Here is an 18472-nt window from a genome sequence, read left to right on the forward strand (position 1 = left end):
TCGCACCGCCTTGTTTGGTTGCTTCACACGCCCAGTTCCTTGTTTTAATTTCGTTGTTACAGCTACTGCTCTCCCTTATTTTCTTTTCCTCCATTCGGTCAAACAACATGAGCAGAGAAAAGGTAATATACCAAATATTTAACAGTGTTTCATACGTTAATGTTTCGGTCTTATGTACCGTGTCTGTTACCTATCTTATTACTTATACGATATACCTTATATTAAAAGGTAATTAAAAACAAAAGCGTAGCCAATTGCTGTGGCGTGGCCTTAAACACGGATGTCGGGTTTTTTTCGTTCAACAGTTAACTGGGTTAGTTTTATTTCTCTTCCAGGCTTTATTAAACAATATTACAAAACAACATACAACTTAAAACCAGGGGACACAGACATGGTATGAATAACAGATTAATAAAACACAAGAGAATAAAAGGAGCAAAGGAGCAGCATAAATTAATAAATTGTAAAAAAAAAAAAAAAAAAAATAATAATATTTACATCTGAACTGTAGTCGAGTAGAGGTATAAGTAGCATAAAATGTAAATTCTCAAGTAAAGAACTGTTACCTCTAAATTTTATGTAAAATACAGTAAATGTATTGCTGATTGGTCATTTTAACAGCACCGAAAGACTGAGACCTTTGTGGTAATAGTAGTTATGACACGAAGGAAATATGTGAGAGGAAAAGATGACAGAGCTACAGAGAATGAATGAATAAATACATTTCACCCCAGGGATGGCAGTAAAGCAACCAGTAGGATGGCAGCTGCTGTGATAATAACAGGAAGAGGAAGAAGACTTCCTGCTGGTCACACGGTCTTCAATTCACTGGAGCTCCATCTACTGTAAGAGCTGAATCACATTAAATGTGACTTCCCTGTGACATGATCATGGTTTGCTGGCTTGCAGAGTTTTTGTTGATAGTGCAGTTATGAAGGTGAAATTACAGTGTCATGTGACTTATATGAATAACCGTTTTCTTTTCTAGATTAAAGGGAAACATCTCTGTCACTTGATGTGGATGTAAAGTCACCACCAGGTACATTTTCCTGATTGTTTTGAGTGAAATCTGAATAAATTGTGTTTTTTATTGACAATATTTTGCGACTGGGGAGACAAATGAGGTCTGTAAAACTAATAATCAGCAGTGGATGCACATTTACATAAAATATCAAGGTACTTTCACTTATCTACTTTACTACATTTACATGGAAATATTGTTCATATGACTCCACTGCATTTTTTGACAGCTGTAGTTTCATTTTGTAAACAAACTCTATTATCAGTTTATAAAATTTGTCATAAACTGATTATAGTAATCGTTATTGATTATATTGAAATAATTAAAGTCAATTTCAGCTCAACCATCAAGAGCATTTAAATGCTTTTATGCATCAGTAATCATAATCTTAGGGCAGCAACTACCCAGCAAACATGGACGGACCCGGACGAATCAGTGAGAGCCCGATAGGGGCCAGATCATACCATGACTAGTCAGATCAGGTCCAAAATATCACCCTATTTCACCCAACACAAATCCCAGAGAAAAAGACTTCGCCACTGACATCCCCATGAAGATAACTAAATGTTTGTAGTCGGTCCGTTATCCAAAATCTAATTGTGGACAACTGTGTCTTTAATAAAATCTGAACTGAGCTGAACTGAACTGAACTATCCGCACTGATTTACAAGTTGTTTTCGTTGGAAGCTTTCGTGGAGGAGTAAAAAATAATGTACTATATAATTGCAAGGTTTTAATGCTTCTTGACGATTTGTGTCAAATTACCTATTTTGTTCACCAAACAGTCCAAAATCCAAAGATATTGAATTTCTGATCACATACGACTAATAGCAAAAATAACAAGCTGGAACTGGGGAGTGTTTTACATTTTAATTGCTTTTAAAATGACTTTTAGCATTTAATTGATTATCAAAATAGTTGATGATTATTTTTCTGTCAACTGACTAATCAATTAATCAAGTAATAGTTGCAGCTCTAAATAAAATATTTCAACCAATCCCAAAGTGTAAAATGGGACGCCCCCTAAATGTCAATTATTCAAATCATCAGTTGAGAGGCCTCTGAGTCGACTTGCATTTTGTCAGCACTTATTTATTTAGCTGCATTATAGTACACAGAGCACATGCAAAATAACAGCAGGCTATAAACATTTTTGGAAACACTTTATGATACAGCCCGCGTTTTACGGTGTAACTTCCCATCACTTACCATGTAACTTCCCGGAACTTATGGTGTAACTTCCTCGTATGAATCAGTACGTTACATGTGTATATGTGTACTAAAATCAAATGCTTTTGCTCATGGCAGTCATGACAATCATTTTTTTATGCATGTGTGTTTGACAGGCAAGCTTCACCCACACCCAAGAGATTTATTATGCTTATGTCTTCTACTTCACTGTATAAATTTCAATAGAACAAGTCGAGAAATGGGTCTATACTTTTGAAAATTAGCTCCTAGCAGCCATGTTGGTCCAGCACTGCAGCAGCTCATAACAGGGAATCTTACCTCTCTCCAGTGCACAGCTATGAAAGGCTTGTATTGTAATCCGAGGATGAAAAAATAACAATACAGCAATGTAATAATATACATAGTATATCTTTAATTACACAATAATAAGGTATGCAGGAAGTTATGAAAAATGATTTTATTCTTTAATTACACATAAACCACAACATATGTGCTGTTCTCCCAGTCCTTACTCTGTAAGTACAGACTACTTACCCTATAAGTACATGGTAACAACAAGGAGCGGTCCTTACTCTGCAGGTACAGACTAGTTACCCCATAAGTACATAGTAACAACAGGGAGCGGGCTGGATTATGTTCTCCCATCCTTACTTAGCTGTTTGGTTCTGTTACCTTTCATGTCACAATCTAACAACATGCAACGTGTCATTAACAAAACACCGGGCCAACATTTTGAACAGACAATGAGAAAACGTTATTGAACATGATTAAATAGAATATGTTTCATTTATAACTTCTTAACTATATAAACTACTATTATACAATATAAATATTCTATATAAATTGTACTATATAAAACTGAACAAAAACTATATATAAAATTATATTTAAAACTTAAACAACAAAATATCTCTTAACTAATCTATCTATTTTAACTAATCTATCAAAACGTAGTTATAAAATGATTAATTTTAGTTAAAAAAAAAACAAAAAAACCGAGAACACAACAGGAAACTGTTCAAATCGTAAATGTAACAGACCAACAACAACAACAAAACAATTTTCAGGTACTTTGTTCTTTGTTCGTCGCGGTCAGTGTCCAGTGATGATGATGATCTCCGACCTGCGTTCAGCGTCTCATGTCCACAGAAGCAGCCACCTGTCAGCTGCAGCTCTTGGGAAGCTGAGAGGACAAACTGCCTACAGTTTGCATGTCCGCTCCACGGGAAGAAATCCACAGTGTTTGTATTTATAAATACATGGTGATGATGCATATGATACATGATACATCAATGTATTGATTCACTGGCTTTATTTCTCCGCCCAACGTAGTGAGTGAACCTACCTGTCTGCCTTCAGTGCTCACAGACAGACCTGGAGCTGATCAATCAATGTAGATACGGTAAATAAGTTCAAAACACATACAGCAGGATACTCAACACCCCACATGGGCCTTCGCAAGTAACAGCTGTCTGTGCAGATTACACTTTGTGATTTATTGATGCTTTTACTCGCTGTTTGAGTCAAAGTGTTTAAGTCAGAAAAATCGACCTGGGTCCAAAAAAAATCACGTCGTTTTTTCACCTCATAATATTTGCGTTCTGTGTGAAAGTACTCATGACACAAACAACAGTTCGAAAAAATATATTGACGTGCGAATTAATCGCACGAAAAAATCGCGTCCAGTGTGTAAAGGCCTTTAATCCTTGGAAAACAAATGAACAAGGCTGTAAAACCTGTTTGATTCCCAGCAAACTACTGAGGTTCAGCTCAGGACTAACAGTCAGTTTTGTTGCAATGATTCCAGTCCTGCTAACACAGTTGTGTGTTGGGTGTGTTTGTTTAAAGGTTTACATTTTACAATGAGTGAGCCTGAGGAGAAGGAGGAGGGAGTCACATCCTCTAACACCAGTCTGTCTGAAGAACATGACAGCAAGACCGAACCAGAGAGGTAAGATGAGGATCTCTAACTGTTGCCATGTCAGAGCTCAGCTGTAAAATCACTGCACCATTATTGATCAGAAAACTCTTCAAAATTTGATCCTTGTGGTTAGGGTATTCAAACTTACAACCTGTTCAAAATCTTTCTTATTGAGGTTTAAATGTTCCTCCCTCTGTTAATGAACTACTAGGGAGGAGCAGCAGAGACCAGACTCTCCTGCACCAAGCGGTGTGTCCATGAAGAGCAGCTGGTCTATGGAGCCTGTTGCTGTTTTTAAAGAACATGGTCCTGATACAGAGTAAGTCAACATAATGTTACTGCAAATGATAATATTAAACAAATTTCTCAGCTGTCAAATGTGCACAATTTGCCAATCTGTGTGCACGCTTTAACAATCCGTTCTCTTGCCTCATTAATCTGTTCATAAGAATTTCATTCATTGCTTTTTTAGGAAAAGGAAAAAGTTATTTTTGCATTACTCAACCAGGCTATCATTCTGGTTCTCAGATTTGAAGCTGTGAGTAGCATGTCTTTGATACAACTGAGGTTTAAAGTCTCCACTCAAAAACATGATTTCCTTCTTGTTCCTTCAGTTGGATGTTGTTCTCTTCTCTGTGCTGAATGATGTATGTTTAGAGTTTGTTTTCACATTCATCCGCTGAAGGAGGAAAGTTTCTCTGAGTTCACCTTAAATCTCAGTTTAACACATGTACCTACGAGCATGATGTGTGACATCACAACCAGTTTGGAGCCAATCCTGGTCCAGTATGACCTTACACAAGTGTGATGTGGAGACTTGAAGCCTCCAGTTCACAAACATTGAGAATGAACTTTACAGTGAAGGAGGAGACATCTGGTTTCCATCAGTTAAACTTCAGAAATAAAAATATTTACATATTCATAGATTCTGGATCATATGACAGACAAGGAGAAGATATAATTTTGAGAATTTTTTACTGGTGAATTGAACTTTTTCTTGGAAAAGACAAAAAAGACACAGACAAATTATTAATCCAAGCATTTATATTTTGAGGGATCTTTAAAATCCTTTGTTTTGTTAATGCATTGTTTATGTCAGGATGGAGCAGCAGAGACCAGACTCTCCTGCACCAAGCTGTGTTTCCATGAAGAGCAGCTGGTCTATGGAGCCTGTTGCTGTTTTTAAAGAACATGGTCCTGATACAAAGTAAGTCAACATAATGTTACTGCAAATGATAATATTAAACAAATTTTTCAGCTGTCACACATGCGCAATTTGCCAATCTGTGTGCGCGCTTTAATAACCCGTTCTCTTGCCTTATTAATCTGTTCATAAGAATTTCCATGTCACTTTTTTTCTTCCACATGACCCCTTTGGGGCTCTGTAGCTTTGCTTTTTTAGGAATAGGAAAAAGTTATTTTTGCATTACTCAACCAGGCTATCAATCTGGTTCTCAGATTTGAACCTTTGAGTATCTGGTCAAAATGAATGATTTAAGTGTACCAGTGAGTCAGCATGCACAATACCAGAGCACAGAAACAGGCACACCTGTTTATTTTTATGTCTCTATTCAACCAGGTATTTAACCAGGTAAGTCCCAATGAGGTCAGAAACCTCTTTTGCAATGGTGACCCTAAAAAGTTGCATGCAGGACAACACAACATCAGGCACACAAATAAATCTAAGCAGAAATATTAATTTGTTATTATTCCGTTGTCGCTGTTTTTAATAACACATTTCCTTTCTTAGCTATAACATGCCAACATGTCTTTGATACAATTGGGCTTTAAAGTCTCCCTCCTCTCAAAAACATGTTTTTCTTCTTGTTCCTTCAGTTGGATGTTGTTCTCTTCTCTGTGCTGAATGATGTATGTTCAATGTTTGTTTTCACATTCATCTGCTGAAGGAGGAAAGTTTCTCTGTTCTCACCGTAAATCTCAATTTAACACGTGTACCTACGAGCATGATGTGTGACATCACAACTAGTTTGGAGCCAATCCGGGTCCAGAATGAGAATGTGAATGAGTGATGTGGAGACTTGAAGCCTCCAGTTCACAATTCAATTCAAATTTTGAGAATTTTCAACTAGTGAATTGAACTTTTTCTGGGAAAAAAACACAAAGACACATGTACAAATTATTTATCCAAGCAGAGTATTTTTATATTTTCAGGGAATCTTTCAACATCCTTTGTTTTGTTAATGCATCAGGATGGAGCAGCAGAGACCAGACTCTCCTGCACCAAGCGGTGTGTCCATGAAGAGCAGCTGGTCTATGGAGCCTGTTGCTGTTTTTAAAGAACATGGTCCTGATACAAAGTAAGTCAACATAATGTTACTGCAAATGTTAATATTGTTGTTGAGCTGTTATCAGGGGTCCAAGCACCACTGTTCCATCATTACAGTACAGCTCTGTGTCAAACTAAAGTTTTTAACTCTCCATCCATTTGGAAAAATAGTGAAATCCAGTGTAGAAGGAGCCAACTTGTCCATTATTTTATGTTGATTTTCCCACAACAGAGCAAGTTACTGTATGGATCCACCTACGTTGTTCTGTTACACATTAAAAACACATTTCTCTATATATGACTGACAGATCAAGTTTTCTCCACAGAGGTCCTCTGGAGACATCAGAGGTCTCCACTGGTCATCAAACACACCTGGACTCCATATTTATGGTATGTAACTTAACAGACACACATTCTACTAACTACAACAGCCACACATATTTTTCCATAATATTTTGATATTTAGGAAAATACAAAACAATTACACTTAATTTCTGTGTGTTCAGTACAGAATTAACTCTAGGATGAATTTGCTTAAGCTTAGCACAGACTAGAAGAAAAGGGAAACAACTAGCCTAGCTCCATCAAAGATGCCCTACAACAGCTCCAAAGCTCCTTATAGACACATTATATCTTATGTATTCAACACAGGAAGAAATATGAAACTAGACTTCAACGAGCAGTTAGTTTGCACATTGGAGCTATACCTTACAACAGTTTGGATGTGTCTGTCTTGTTAGTTTGATACCTAAGAAGATACAACATGTAAATAAGATACTGTTGAAGCTGTTGGAAGTAGGGTTGCAACGGTATGAGAGTTTCACGATATGATAACCGTCTCAGAAATTATCACGGTTTCACAGTATAATGGAATATGCAATATGCAATATGTGCAATATACTATTGCACAATTATTATTATTATTATTATTATTATTATTATTATTATTATTATTATTATTATTATTATTATTATTATTATTATCATCAGTTACAATGATCCTTAAAGTATTGAAAACAGAAGTTTTTTGTTTGGTTGAACAAACACTTTATTATAGTTGAAACTTGAAACATTGTTAGTATGTGTAAAGCAAAATGTGGTTTGCATGTTTGCACCAGTGATGGAAGAAGTATTCAATTCAGATCAATTCAATTCAAATTTATTTATATAGCGCCAAATCATAACAAAAGTTATCTCAGGGCACTTTTCACATAGAGCAGGTCAAGACCGTACTCTTAAATTTACAGAGACCCAACATTTCCCCCATGAGCAGCACTTGTTGACAGCGGTAAGGAAAAACTCCCCTTTAACAGGAAGAAACCTCGAGCAGAGCTGGACTCTAGGTGGGCGGCCATCTGGGTTGACTGGTTGGGTTGACAGAGAAAGAAGGAGGGAGGGGGAGAGGGGGGAGAGACACAGAGAAGCATAATAACAACAATAATAACAATAATAATGATAATGTAATAGAGATATGAATAGTGACAAGTATTCACATTTTTTACTTAGGTAGAAGTCCTGATACCACACTGTAAAAGTACCCTGTTACAAATAAAAGTTCTGCATTGAAAATGTAGTAAAAGTATGTAAGTATTATTACAGAAATGTACTTAAAGTATTAAAAGTGAAAGTACTCAATGCAGAAAATTGTCCTCTGTGACTATTATACTAATATATATAATATCATTAGATTATATTACTCATGCATTAATGTAAAAGCAGGATTTTACTGTTGTAGTTGGTTGAGGTGGAGCTCTTTTGAACTATTTTGTATCCAACTGCAACTAATGATAATTTTCATTATGGATTAATCTGCTGATTATTTTCTCCATTAATCGATTGGTTGCTTTGTAAAAAGTTTTGAAAATAGTGAGAAATGCTGTCACAAGAACTCTAAACAATTATCAAAATGATTGCCAATTTACTGTATTTGCACGACAGCACAGCCAGACTGATCCTGTCTGTAACTTTAACTCTCACACACACTCTCTTATGTCAGCCCCCCAAGCCAGGAAAGTTTGTGTGTTTCTTTATGGAGTCAGATCAGGGTCAGTGTGTGTCTGTTTGAAAGTCATAGGTTACCAAATGGACAGACAACGCAGATGTAGCCAGGGGTGGAAAATTATTTCAACAGCACATTTTATGATTGACATTCAAATGTTACCATGTTTTTTCATTAAGGATTAAAGTTATAAACAGGACACTTACTTTGATCTGCACGGAGGAAAGTGCTCCCTCCTTTGTAAGCCACTTTGTATGCACATTTTTTACAAATTTGGTATCCATCCTTGAGGACAACCCCATGTTTGTTTTTGCGATATCCAAAATATTCCCACGCTGCTGATTTCAACTTTTCTCTGGGGGGATGGAGATCGGAGGCATCAGTCTTGCTTTTTTCTGCCATTTTCTTTACTGCATGTGTGTGTGTGTGGCGCCAGTTGCCGAGTCTGACAGGTAGTCAAGGAGGGGAGGAAATGGGCATGCGTAGGTGAGATTCTCTGTTTGGTTGCATTTTTTTCTTTTTACAGAACCGGTAATAAGCAAATGTACAGGGTATGATAACTGTCAATTTTCATACCATTGTATATCGCGAAACCGGGATGCTGCTGCAGCCCTAGTTGGAAGGGGATTTTTTTTTTCTCTTTGGATACAGACTGTTCAACTGTTTGCCCCTGCCTGATGAAACTGATACCAATTTGCAGTTTTTATACTAGTGGGCTTTTGGTCTTTGACAGATGGAGCAGATAACTAGTTGTATTAGATTAAAATGAGAGTTAAGTTTATGAAATTGATAGTTAAGTGACTCTTAATCATCAAAATTCATTCTTGAACTTAGAATTAGTAACTAAGTGAATATTGCCCTGCTCTAGCTTCTGGAGCGGAACATCATCACTTTTGTAAAGGACGAGCTAAAGAGGTGCCAGAAAGTTCTGAGTCCAGATTACCCAGAATGCTTAGAGAGGAAAAAGGAGGATGAAGACGTGGTGCACAGTGAGGAGGAAGAGCAGAGGAGGAGCAGCAGAGAGGCATTTCTGAAGATCACACTGCAGTTCCTGAGGAGATTGAAGCAGGAGAAGATGGCTGACTGTCTGCAAAGCAGTAAGAGGCTTTTGATATATCAAGCATTTTGGGAAAAAAATGTAAAATTGATGGTAAAATAGATTTACATGTCTTATGTGCAACACCTGCATCAGATCTTTTTGTTACTATCTATATTTTACCTTTTTTCTACAAACTGTCAGAAGCTGTTTACCCTTTGCAGATAAATAGAATGGAGAAGTCGTGGGATTACATTTATGTTTTAATGAGCAAAAGGCCATTTTTCAAATAGACTTTGTTATGTGAGTTTTTGCCACACTTGGCTAGACATGAAACTCTGAACTGAATCATTACTCTAAGCAAGTACCAATTGTGTCACATTGCATTGTCCCAAAAAACAAACATCTAATTACTAAACATAAAAATCTGTTACCTGCTTTGATGAAGTAGGTTTGTACATCTCAAAGTCAGAGTTTTTGACTTTTGACCACACGGTTGTATGCAAGAGTTTGGGCACCCCTTTACAAATTACATATTTTGGTGATTTTTTTAATTGAAAAGATTTAAGCCTTTTTAGGTTATGGAACATAAAACACAATACTTTCAGCAATCATTAATGCATACATACTTTTTATGTCATAAATTGAACAGAAATAAAAATAAAAACATCATTGTGGCATGTCCAAAAGATTGCCACCCTACATAGTACTTAGTAACACCCGCTGTGGCAGATATGACAGCTTGCTCAATTCTTGTCTTTGGGATTTCTCCTATTCTTCCTTGCAAAAGACTTATAGTTCTGCAATATTCTTGGGCCGTCTTGCATGCACAGCTCTTAAGATATACCCACAGATTTTCAGTTATGTTCAAGTCAGGGGACAGTGAAAGCCATTCCAAAACCTTCAGCTTGCATCTCTTGAGGTAGTCCATGGTGGATTTCGAGGTATAGTTAGGATCATTATCCTGTTGTAGAAGCCATCCTCTTTTCAGCTTCAGCTTTCTTACAGACAGTGTGATGTTTGCTTCTAGACTTTGCTGATATGTAGTGGTATCCATTCTTCCCTTCACCAGCACAGTGTTTCCTGTGGGGGTAGATCCACCCCCATGCTTAACAGTTTGCAAGCTGTTCTTTTCATGAAATGCTGCTCCTTTTTTCTTCAAACATACCTTTGCTGATTGTGGCCAAAGAGTTGTATTTTAACTTCATCAGTCCACAGCACTTGTTTCCAGAAAGCATCAGGCTTCTGTAGATGTTTTGTTGCATACTTCTGAAGTTGGACTTTATGATGAGGACAAAGATAAGGTTTTCTTCTACTGACTCTTTCATGAAGGTATTGTTTGTGCGAGCATCGCTGCACAGTGGAACGGTGCACCACCATCCCTGAGTCAGCTAAATCTTCCTGCAGGTTTTTTGCAGTCAAATGGGGGTTTTGATATGCCTTTCTGAACAGCATACAAGCAGTTTTTTATCCAAGAGTTTTCTAGATCTTCAAGATCTCATCTTGACCTCCACAGTTCCCCTAAACTGCCATCTCTTGATTACAGTTCAGCTGACAATGCTTTGCTATCTACTAGCTACGTGTAGTCTTCCCCTGTGTTGTGGGCATCAATAACTTATATTTTCTGTCTTACACAGCTGCTTAGAGGAACCCATGGTTACTGAGTGTTCACACAAGATTTGAAGAGTCAGAGTATTTGTAAGCTTTGAAATTGGCACCAGCAGACATTTCCTAATTATAATTGTTGGCATGGCTCAGGCCTAACGAGCTGATTAAAGTCAGAGACCCTTAAATAGAACGTGTGACTTCAGAACTCTTAGGGTGCCCCAACTTTTGCACATGCCACAATGATTTGATGTGATATATGATTTTTTTTTTTCAATTTATGACAAAAAGTATATTATTATTATTATTATTATTATTAGTAGTAGTAGTAGTAGTAGTAGTAGTATTTTATACATTATTATATTAGTATTATAATTGTAATTAAAGTACTATGCATTAATGTTTTTCTATATCCTATATCCACTTCAGCCTAGTGTGCCTTAACCAGAGACATGATTTACACCACTCACCTCTCCACTATAAGGGTTTTTAAATCATGCACTGACACATTAGTTATTTGGGTACACATACAATCTAGTATAATCCAATACAATATTTGTCATTTATTCATTTAGGAACTCATGCTGCAGTGTGCCAACATAAACTCAAATCTAATCTGAAGGAGAAGTTTCAGTGTGTGTTTGAGGGGATTGCCAAAGCAGGAAACCCAACCCTTCTGAATCAGATCTACACAGAGCTCTACATCACAGAGGGAGGGACTGCAGAAGTCAATGATGAACATGAGGTCAGACAGATTGAAACAGCATTAAGGAAAGCAGACAGACCAGAAACAACAATCAGGCAAGAAGACATCTTTAAAGCCTCACCAGGAAGAGATAAACCAATCAGAACAGTGATAACAAAAGGAGTGGCTGGCATTGGAAAAACAGTCTTAACACAGAAGTTCACTCTGGACTGGGCTGAAGACAAAGCCAATCAGGACATACTGTTCACATTTCCATTCACATTCAGAGAGCTGAATGTGCTGAAAGAGAAAAAGTACAGCTTGGTAGAACTTGTTCATCACTTTTTTACCGAAACTAAAGAAGCAGGAATCTGCAGGTTTGAAGAGTTCCAGGTTGTGTTCATCCTTGATGGTCTAGATGAGTGTCGACTTCCTCTGGACTTCCACAACAATGAGATCCTGACTGATGTTAGAGAGTCCACTTCAGTGGATGTGCTGCTGACAAACCTCATCAGGGGGAAACTGCTTCCCTCTGCTCGCCTCTGGATAACCACACGACCTGCAGCAGCCAATCAGATCCCTCCTGAGTGTGTTGGCTTGGTGACAGAAGTCAGAGGTTTCACTGACCCACAGAAGGAGCAGTATTTCAGGAAGAGATTCAGAGATGGGGAGCAGGCCAGCAGCATCGTCTCCCACATAAAGACATCACGAAGCCTCCACATCATGTGCTACATCCCAGTCTTCTGCTGGATCACTGCTACGGTTCTGGAGGAAGTGTTGAAAAGCAGAGAGGGAGGACAGCTGCCCAAAACCCTGACTGAGATGTACATCCACTTCCTGGTGGTTCAGTCCAAACTGAAGAACATCAAGTATGATGGAGGAGCTGAGACAGATCCACACTGGACTCCAGAGACCAGAAAGATGATTGAGTCTCTGGGAAAACTAGCTTTTGAACAGCTGCAGAAAGGCAATCTGATCTTCTATGAATCAGACCTGACAGAGTGTGGCATCAATATCAGAGCAGCCTCAGTGTACTCAGGAGTTTTCACACAAATCTTTCAAGAGGAGATAGGGCTGTACCAGGACAAGGTGTTCTGCTTCATCCATCTGAGTATTCAGGAGTTCCTGGCTGCTCTTCATGTCCATCTGACATTCATGAAGTCTGGTGTCAATCTACTGGCAGAAGAACAATCAACCTCCCTGTGGTCTAAACTGTTTGGAAACAAACCTGGACTATCAGGTTTCTACCAATGTGCTGTGGACGAGACCCTGAAGACTCCAAATGGACACCTGGACTTGTTCCTGCGCTTCCTCCTGGGTCTTTCACTGCAGACCAATCAGACTCTCCTACGAGGCCTGCTGACACAGACAAGAAGCAGCCCACAGACCAATCAGGACACAATCCAGTACATCAAGAAGAAGATCAATGAGAATCCCTGTCCCGAGAAAAGCATCAGTCTCTTCCACAGTCTGAATGAGCTGAAGGATCACTCTCTAGTGGAGGAGATCCAACAGCACCTGAGTTCAGGAAGTCTCCCCACAGATGAACTGTCTCCTGCTCAGTGGTCAGCTTTGGTCTTCATCTTACTGTCATCAGAAGACGATCTGGACGTGTTTGACCTGAAGAAATACTCTGCTTCAGAGGAGGTTCTTCTGAGGCTGCTGCCAGTGGTCAAAGCCTCCAGTAAAGCTCTGTAGGTTAAAAAAATGACTGCATGAATTTAATACATTAAAATTGAAAAACAAATCTTATAATTTCTTTTTTTTGTTGCAAATGTGTCTTCAGGCTGAGTTGCTGTAACCTCTCAGAGAGAAGTTGTGAAGCTCTGGCGTCAGTTCTCAGCTCCCAGTCCTCTAGTCTGAGAGAGCTGGATATCAGTAACAATGACCTGCAGGATTCAGGAGTGAAGCTGCTCTGCAGTGGACTGGAGAGTCCGCACTGTACACTGGAAACTCTCAGGTCAGGATTTGTGAGTTTGTTCAACAGATGACCATGTAAATCCATGCTTAGGAGAGGATTATACTAAAAAACCCAACAGATAAATTGTCTAATCCAACAGTAACTTTTGTTTCCTGGCAATGGTGGTAAACAGCTGTACTCAGATGACAGAAGTACCGTAGGGAAAATAGCAATAACCAAAAACATTGGTTGGAAATATATGTAATAAGAAGGTGTTATGCAGTGAATTTTTTGAGGTGGCAGAGTTTCACAATGCATGCATTAAACATCTATAAAATACTCTGAATAACAATTTGTGTCTGATATGTTTTTTCCACAACAAAAGTTGTTAATGTTGTTAAAATACTCAAAATTACATCTACTCCTTCACCCTCATTAAAAATTCTAAAAACCCATAAATATGCAAATATATTTTATTTTAGAAGTTTAACTGTTGGGCAAAAGATATCTCCTGCTTCACTGTAAAGTCCATTCTCGGTGTTTGTGCACTGCAGGTTTCAAGTTTCCACACCATACTTGTATATTGAATACTGGACCACAATTGGCTTCGAAATTATTTGTGATGTTACAAATCATGCTCGTAGGCCCGTTCCTTAAAATCAGATTTTCAGTGAGCACAATCATTAATCAGCAGATTCATGTGAAAACAGCCTTCTAGTGTGAAACTCTGCACATACAACATTCTGCACAGAGAAGCTCATCCAACTGAAGGAACAAGAAGAAAACACATTTTTGAGTGGAGGGAGACTTCAGTGTTCACACCAAACTAAGTTATCAGTAATTATCTGCTTTGGCATCTATGTTTATGACCAAGCCGCCAGATCAATTGCTATCTAAAACTATAACTAATGACATGTTTAAACACTATATTGACTTAAATAGCAATATTTAACAAGAAAACGTTAACGAAAAGGCTTTAAACCTATGGCTAATGTTAGCTGGTTAACTAGCAGCACTGTTTGTTATTTAACAGTAAGAAAACTCACAAACATGTAGCTGCTGTTTTTACTGACACTTTTTAGCTCTATTATTTGTAAAAGAAAATCTCCTTATGTGTGCCCTGTTTTGTAAGACGCATTTCAGTGCTGCTAATTTTTTTACAAAAACAATAATTTTGCTGCTAATAATAGCAAAGGACCACAAGTTAATCCTAATTTAAGTACTTGCGCTGAGAAATTTACAAATTCATTCAAGTCCTACTGTTTTATGTTGTAAGCTAAGAGGTTATTCATACACTGATATGTATGATTATGATATGTAAAGCTTTCAAAAAAATGCAGAAACAAGTAATATACTCTTTTTGAAAAAAAAAACTTTGTGTGTGTTGGTGTAGGCTGTCTGGCTGCCTGATCACAAAGAAAGGCTGTGCATCCCTGGCCTCAGCTCTGAGCTCCAACTCCTCCCATCTGAGGGAGCTGGATCTGAGTTACAATCATATAGGAGACTCAGGAGAGAAGATGTTGTCTCCTGGACTGGAGGATCCAAACTGGAGACTGGATACTCTCAGGTATGAACACACAAAGGTGTAGGTGGAATTTGTTCAGGTCAGGGGGTCAAAATAAGCAAATAAATAAGAAATATATATCCTTTGAATTACAAAATCAAAACAGTTTACCACTTGCATCTAGTAGTATCTATCTAGCTATGTAGAAAGCATTTCATATTTGCCCAGGTTATGAGAGATCTGTGTCAGAATTGAAATATGTTAATTTTGCTTGTGGGGAATCACATTTTTGAAAAAATGCACATAAAAAATGAATCCATAAAATTTCTTTCTAGAAACAGTTCTTCTACTTTGGTACAAGGTACAAAGTAGCTCAGATGAACACAGTTAGGTTTGTGGATTATGTTGATTAACCAGGATATTAAAAAGTGTGGATCCGACTTTGTTTTTGCGCCAGGTTGGACCATCGTGGATCACAGTCAATGAAGCCTGGTCTGAGGAAGTGTAAGTGTGCTTTTGAAATATTCATTCATAATTAATAGTAAATCATTTTAATAATATAAAGATATTTAAAACTGCAAAGTGGTGCAGTATTTTGTCGCATTGTCACCTCACAGCAAGAAGGTTAAACCCTTTGCTACCCTCTAGAGGATAAGCAGTATAGCTAACGGATGGATAAAAAGTCAGATAAGAAACTGCAGCTTTATTTTGTCTTATTCTCTCCCTCAGATGCCCATGAACTCACCCTGGACCCAAACACAGCACACAGAAAACTCCTACTGTCTGACCACAACAGAAAGGTGACCATAGGGAGAGAGAAGCAGTCATATCCTGATGATCCAGAGAGATTTGACTACTGGAAACAGATTCTGTGTACAGATGGTCTGACTGGTCGCTGTTACTGGGAGGTTGAGTGGGAAGGACATGTTTATATAGCAGTGACTTACAGAGGAATCAAGAGGAGAGGAGAAGGTGATGACTGCTGTCTTGGAAAGAACAGTCAGTCATGGAGTCTGGGCTGCACTGATGAAGGTTACTCCAGCCTGCACAGTATCAGAACATTCCTCCGTATCCCCCCCTCCAAAAGAGTAGGAGTGTACCTGGACTGGCCTGCTGGCACTCTGTCCTTCTACAGTGTCTCCTCTGACAAGCTTATCCACCTTCACACCTTCCAAACCACATTTACTGAGCCGGTCTACCCTGCTTTCAGAGTTAAGACTGAACCGTTTAACTCGTCATTGTCTTTGTGTGAGACATAGTAACACACTGACTTTTTTGTTGAAGCCCATAATTTAAAAAAATGTGGGCTTTTTTATTATTGTTGCAAAGTGAACTCACTCCAGGCCTGCTGTTTCCTGTCCAGATCATGCTAAATACAGTTTATTGGAGATTCCAGCAGCAGCCGAAAGAAAATCGGGGATGCAGCCTTTGTCAGTTATGCCCCAAAACTATAGAAAAAACTAGCGATAGATATCAGGGAAGCCAGCTTGCTAGATACTTTTAAAAGAAAGCTAAAAACTTATCTCTTTACTTCAGCATCAGTATTTAAGCTAGCTAACCAAGCTGGCTGACTTAGCCAACAGTGTCTTCAATTCTCGGTGTCAAGCTTCATCTCCTTCAACTCATCTATAATCTATGGCTCCACTCACCTCCCCATCTGGCTGTGTCAGCTAAACCAGTCTTTCTGCAAAGTTTTCACAGTTGGAAGGTAGAATCTCCACGCTTCACCAGATCCATGAAGCTGAGAACAGGAAGGCTGGAAGGCTCTCACCTGTTATTAACCAACATTGAACTGACCTTCCACAATCTGTTAGATCTGCCAAATCCTTGGACTGTTTTAAACAATGCCTCAAAACCCATTTATATGGGCAAGCCTTTCTATAGACCTCCCTTCTTGTTCCCATGTCCTGTTTTATTTAATTTTGATTGATTTCTAACTGTTGTGTTTGTCTATTTTATTAATCTATCTGTTTCAATTTTGCATGTGTATGTGTCTGTAAAGTGCTTTGTAACTGTGTGTTTTAAAAAGTGTTATATTAATGAAAGCTTACTTACTTACTTAAAAAACCTCAGCAGATCGGCCCACAATATGAAAAAATTAGTCTAATTGATTCACTGGTTTCTAAACAAGGGACTGCAGTTTACCTGTGTGAGTTCAGGTCACACTGCAAGGAACTTCAGGTGACTGTCAGAATCTACGCATTCACCTATCTGTGTTGTCTAGGAAAGCCTCCTCCGACCTTGGTGACCATGGCAATGCTGATACATACATCACAGACAGCTGGAGTCTCAAGGAGAGGAGAAAATGTCCCCTTCCTGCTTAAGAATTACAGTGTGACCTCAAGGTCTAGGCTTGACCCAGTGTAACCCAATTTGTACCCCCTAAAGATCGAAAATTCCATAAGAGTGACCATATATGGATTTTTAGATGTTGATGCTTCAAGACGAATGATATAAAAGTGGAGGCCAGAGAGGTCCTGGGGCTTTTTTCCTTTTTGGCTTTTTCTGCCTTATAGCTCCTTCCAGGTAAACAAAGATGCCCCCCTGGGATATGGCTGACGTGAGATCTAGTTTTATTTATGTTAAAAATTTTTAGTGGAATTTGCTAAGGATAAACATGCAATATTTATTAATTAACAGATTTGGAAATGTTTAGATTTGTTGATTGAGATTAACTTGATCATTTAAGCCACTCTATAAAACCATGCGAGTGCCCTCGACCGTCAGAGTGGGCCTTCTCTAGTGATAACCTGTTAAAGGGCCAGCTTAGACTACTTTCAAACCTCCAACACCTATTTGCACCCACACATTTTTGCTGTGACCCAGCTGTCAGGCATTCCTGACTAAATAGGCCCATTTAGAATGGTTCAATGACAGCTGGTGATTATAGAAGCCAGGCTGAACTCTGGTTCCCTAAGCAGGCTAAGATGGTCCCTGGTGTAGACTTTGGGAACCCGTTCGATACCTAGGTCAGAGGTAGAGGAGAGCTGTCTGCCAGTGGTTTATCCACACTGGCAGGGGGTATCGGTTATCTGAAGGCAGAAACCATTACAATCTGTTCCTCTGAAGTTAACCTAATACATCGGAAAACCTGAGTTAAGCCCAAAGATAGCTGGCTAACCCAGTAATCTGGCTTTGTGATACAGGCCCCAGGTCATTATTGATCACAGGTCAATGTATTACATGAAGTGCACTAATCAAAATGTTATTGCAAAATGTAAGTTATGTGCTGCTGGTATAAACTCTACAGTTTGTTCTTGTTCACAACTTATTTTGTTAAAGCTGTTACAGATAAATAGAATTTATATGTATATATTGTATTT

At 38.4% G+C, this 18472-nt stretch overlaps 1 protein-coding gene across 1 annotated transcript; it reads left to right on the forward strand.

Annotated features, from left to right (window-relative positions):
- The first annotated feature begins 45 nt into the window (after nucleotides 1-45).
- On the forward strand, nucleotides 46-17125 carry LOC121906022 (protein NLRC3-like). Its single transcript, XM_042424670.1, has 14 exons — nucleotides 46-122; nucleotides 735-845; nucleotides 989-1039; nucleotides 4061-4163; nucleotides 4345-4452; nucleotides 5233-5340; nucleotides 6344-6451; nucleotides 6747-6810; nucleotides 9288-9516; nucleotides 11636-13439; nucleotides 13532-13705; nucleotides 15039-15212; nucleotides 15607-15653; nucleotides 15879-17125. Exons 4-14 carry the CDS (start codon nucleotides 4075-4077, stop codon nucleotides 16406-16408), a joined length of 3435 nt encoding a protein of 1144 aa, XP_042280604.1. The 5' UTR covers nucleotides 46-122; nucleotides 735-845; nucleotides 989-1039; nucleotides 4061-4074; the 3' UTR covers nucleotides 16409-17125.
- Nucleotides 17126-18472: the final 1347 nt, after the last annotated feature.

The sequence above is a fragment of the Thunnus maccoyii genome, chromosome 10, assembly GCF_910596095.1.
Source record: "Thunnus maccoyii chromosome 10, fThuMac1.1, whole genome shotgun sequence".
NCBI classification, from domain to species: domain Eukaryota; kingdom Metazoa; phylum Chordata; class Actinopteri; order Scombriformes; family Scombridae; genus Thunnus; species Thunnus maccoyii.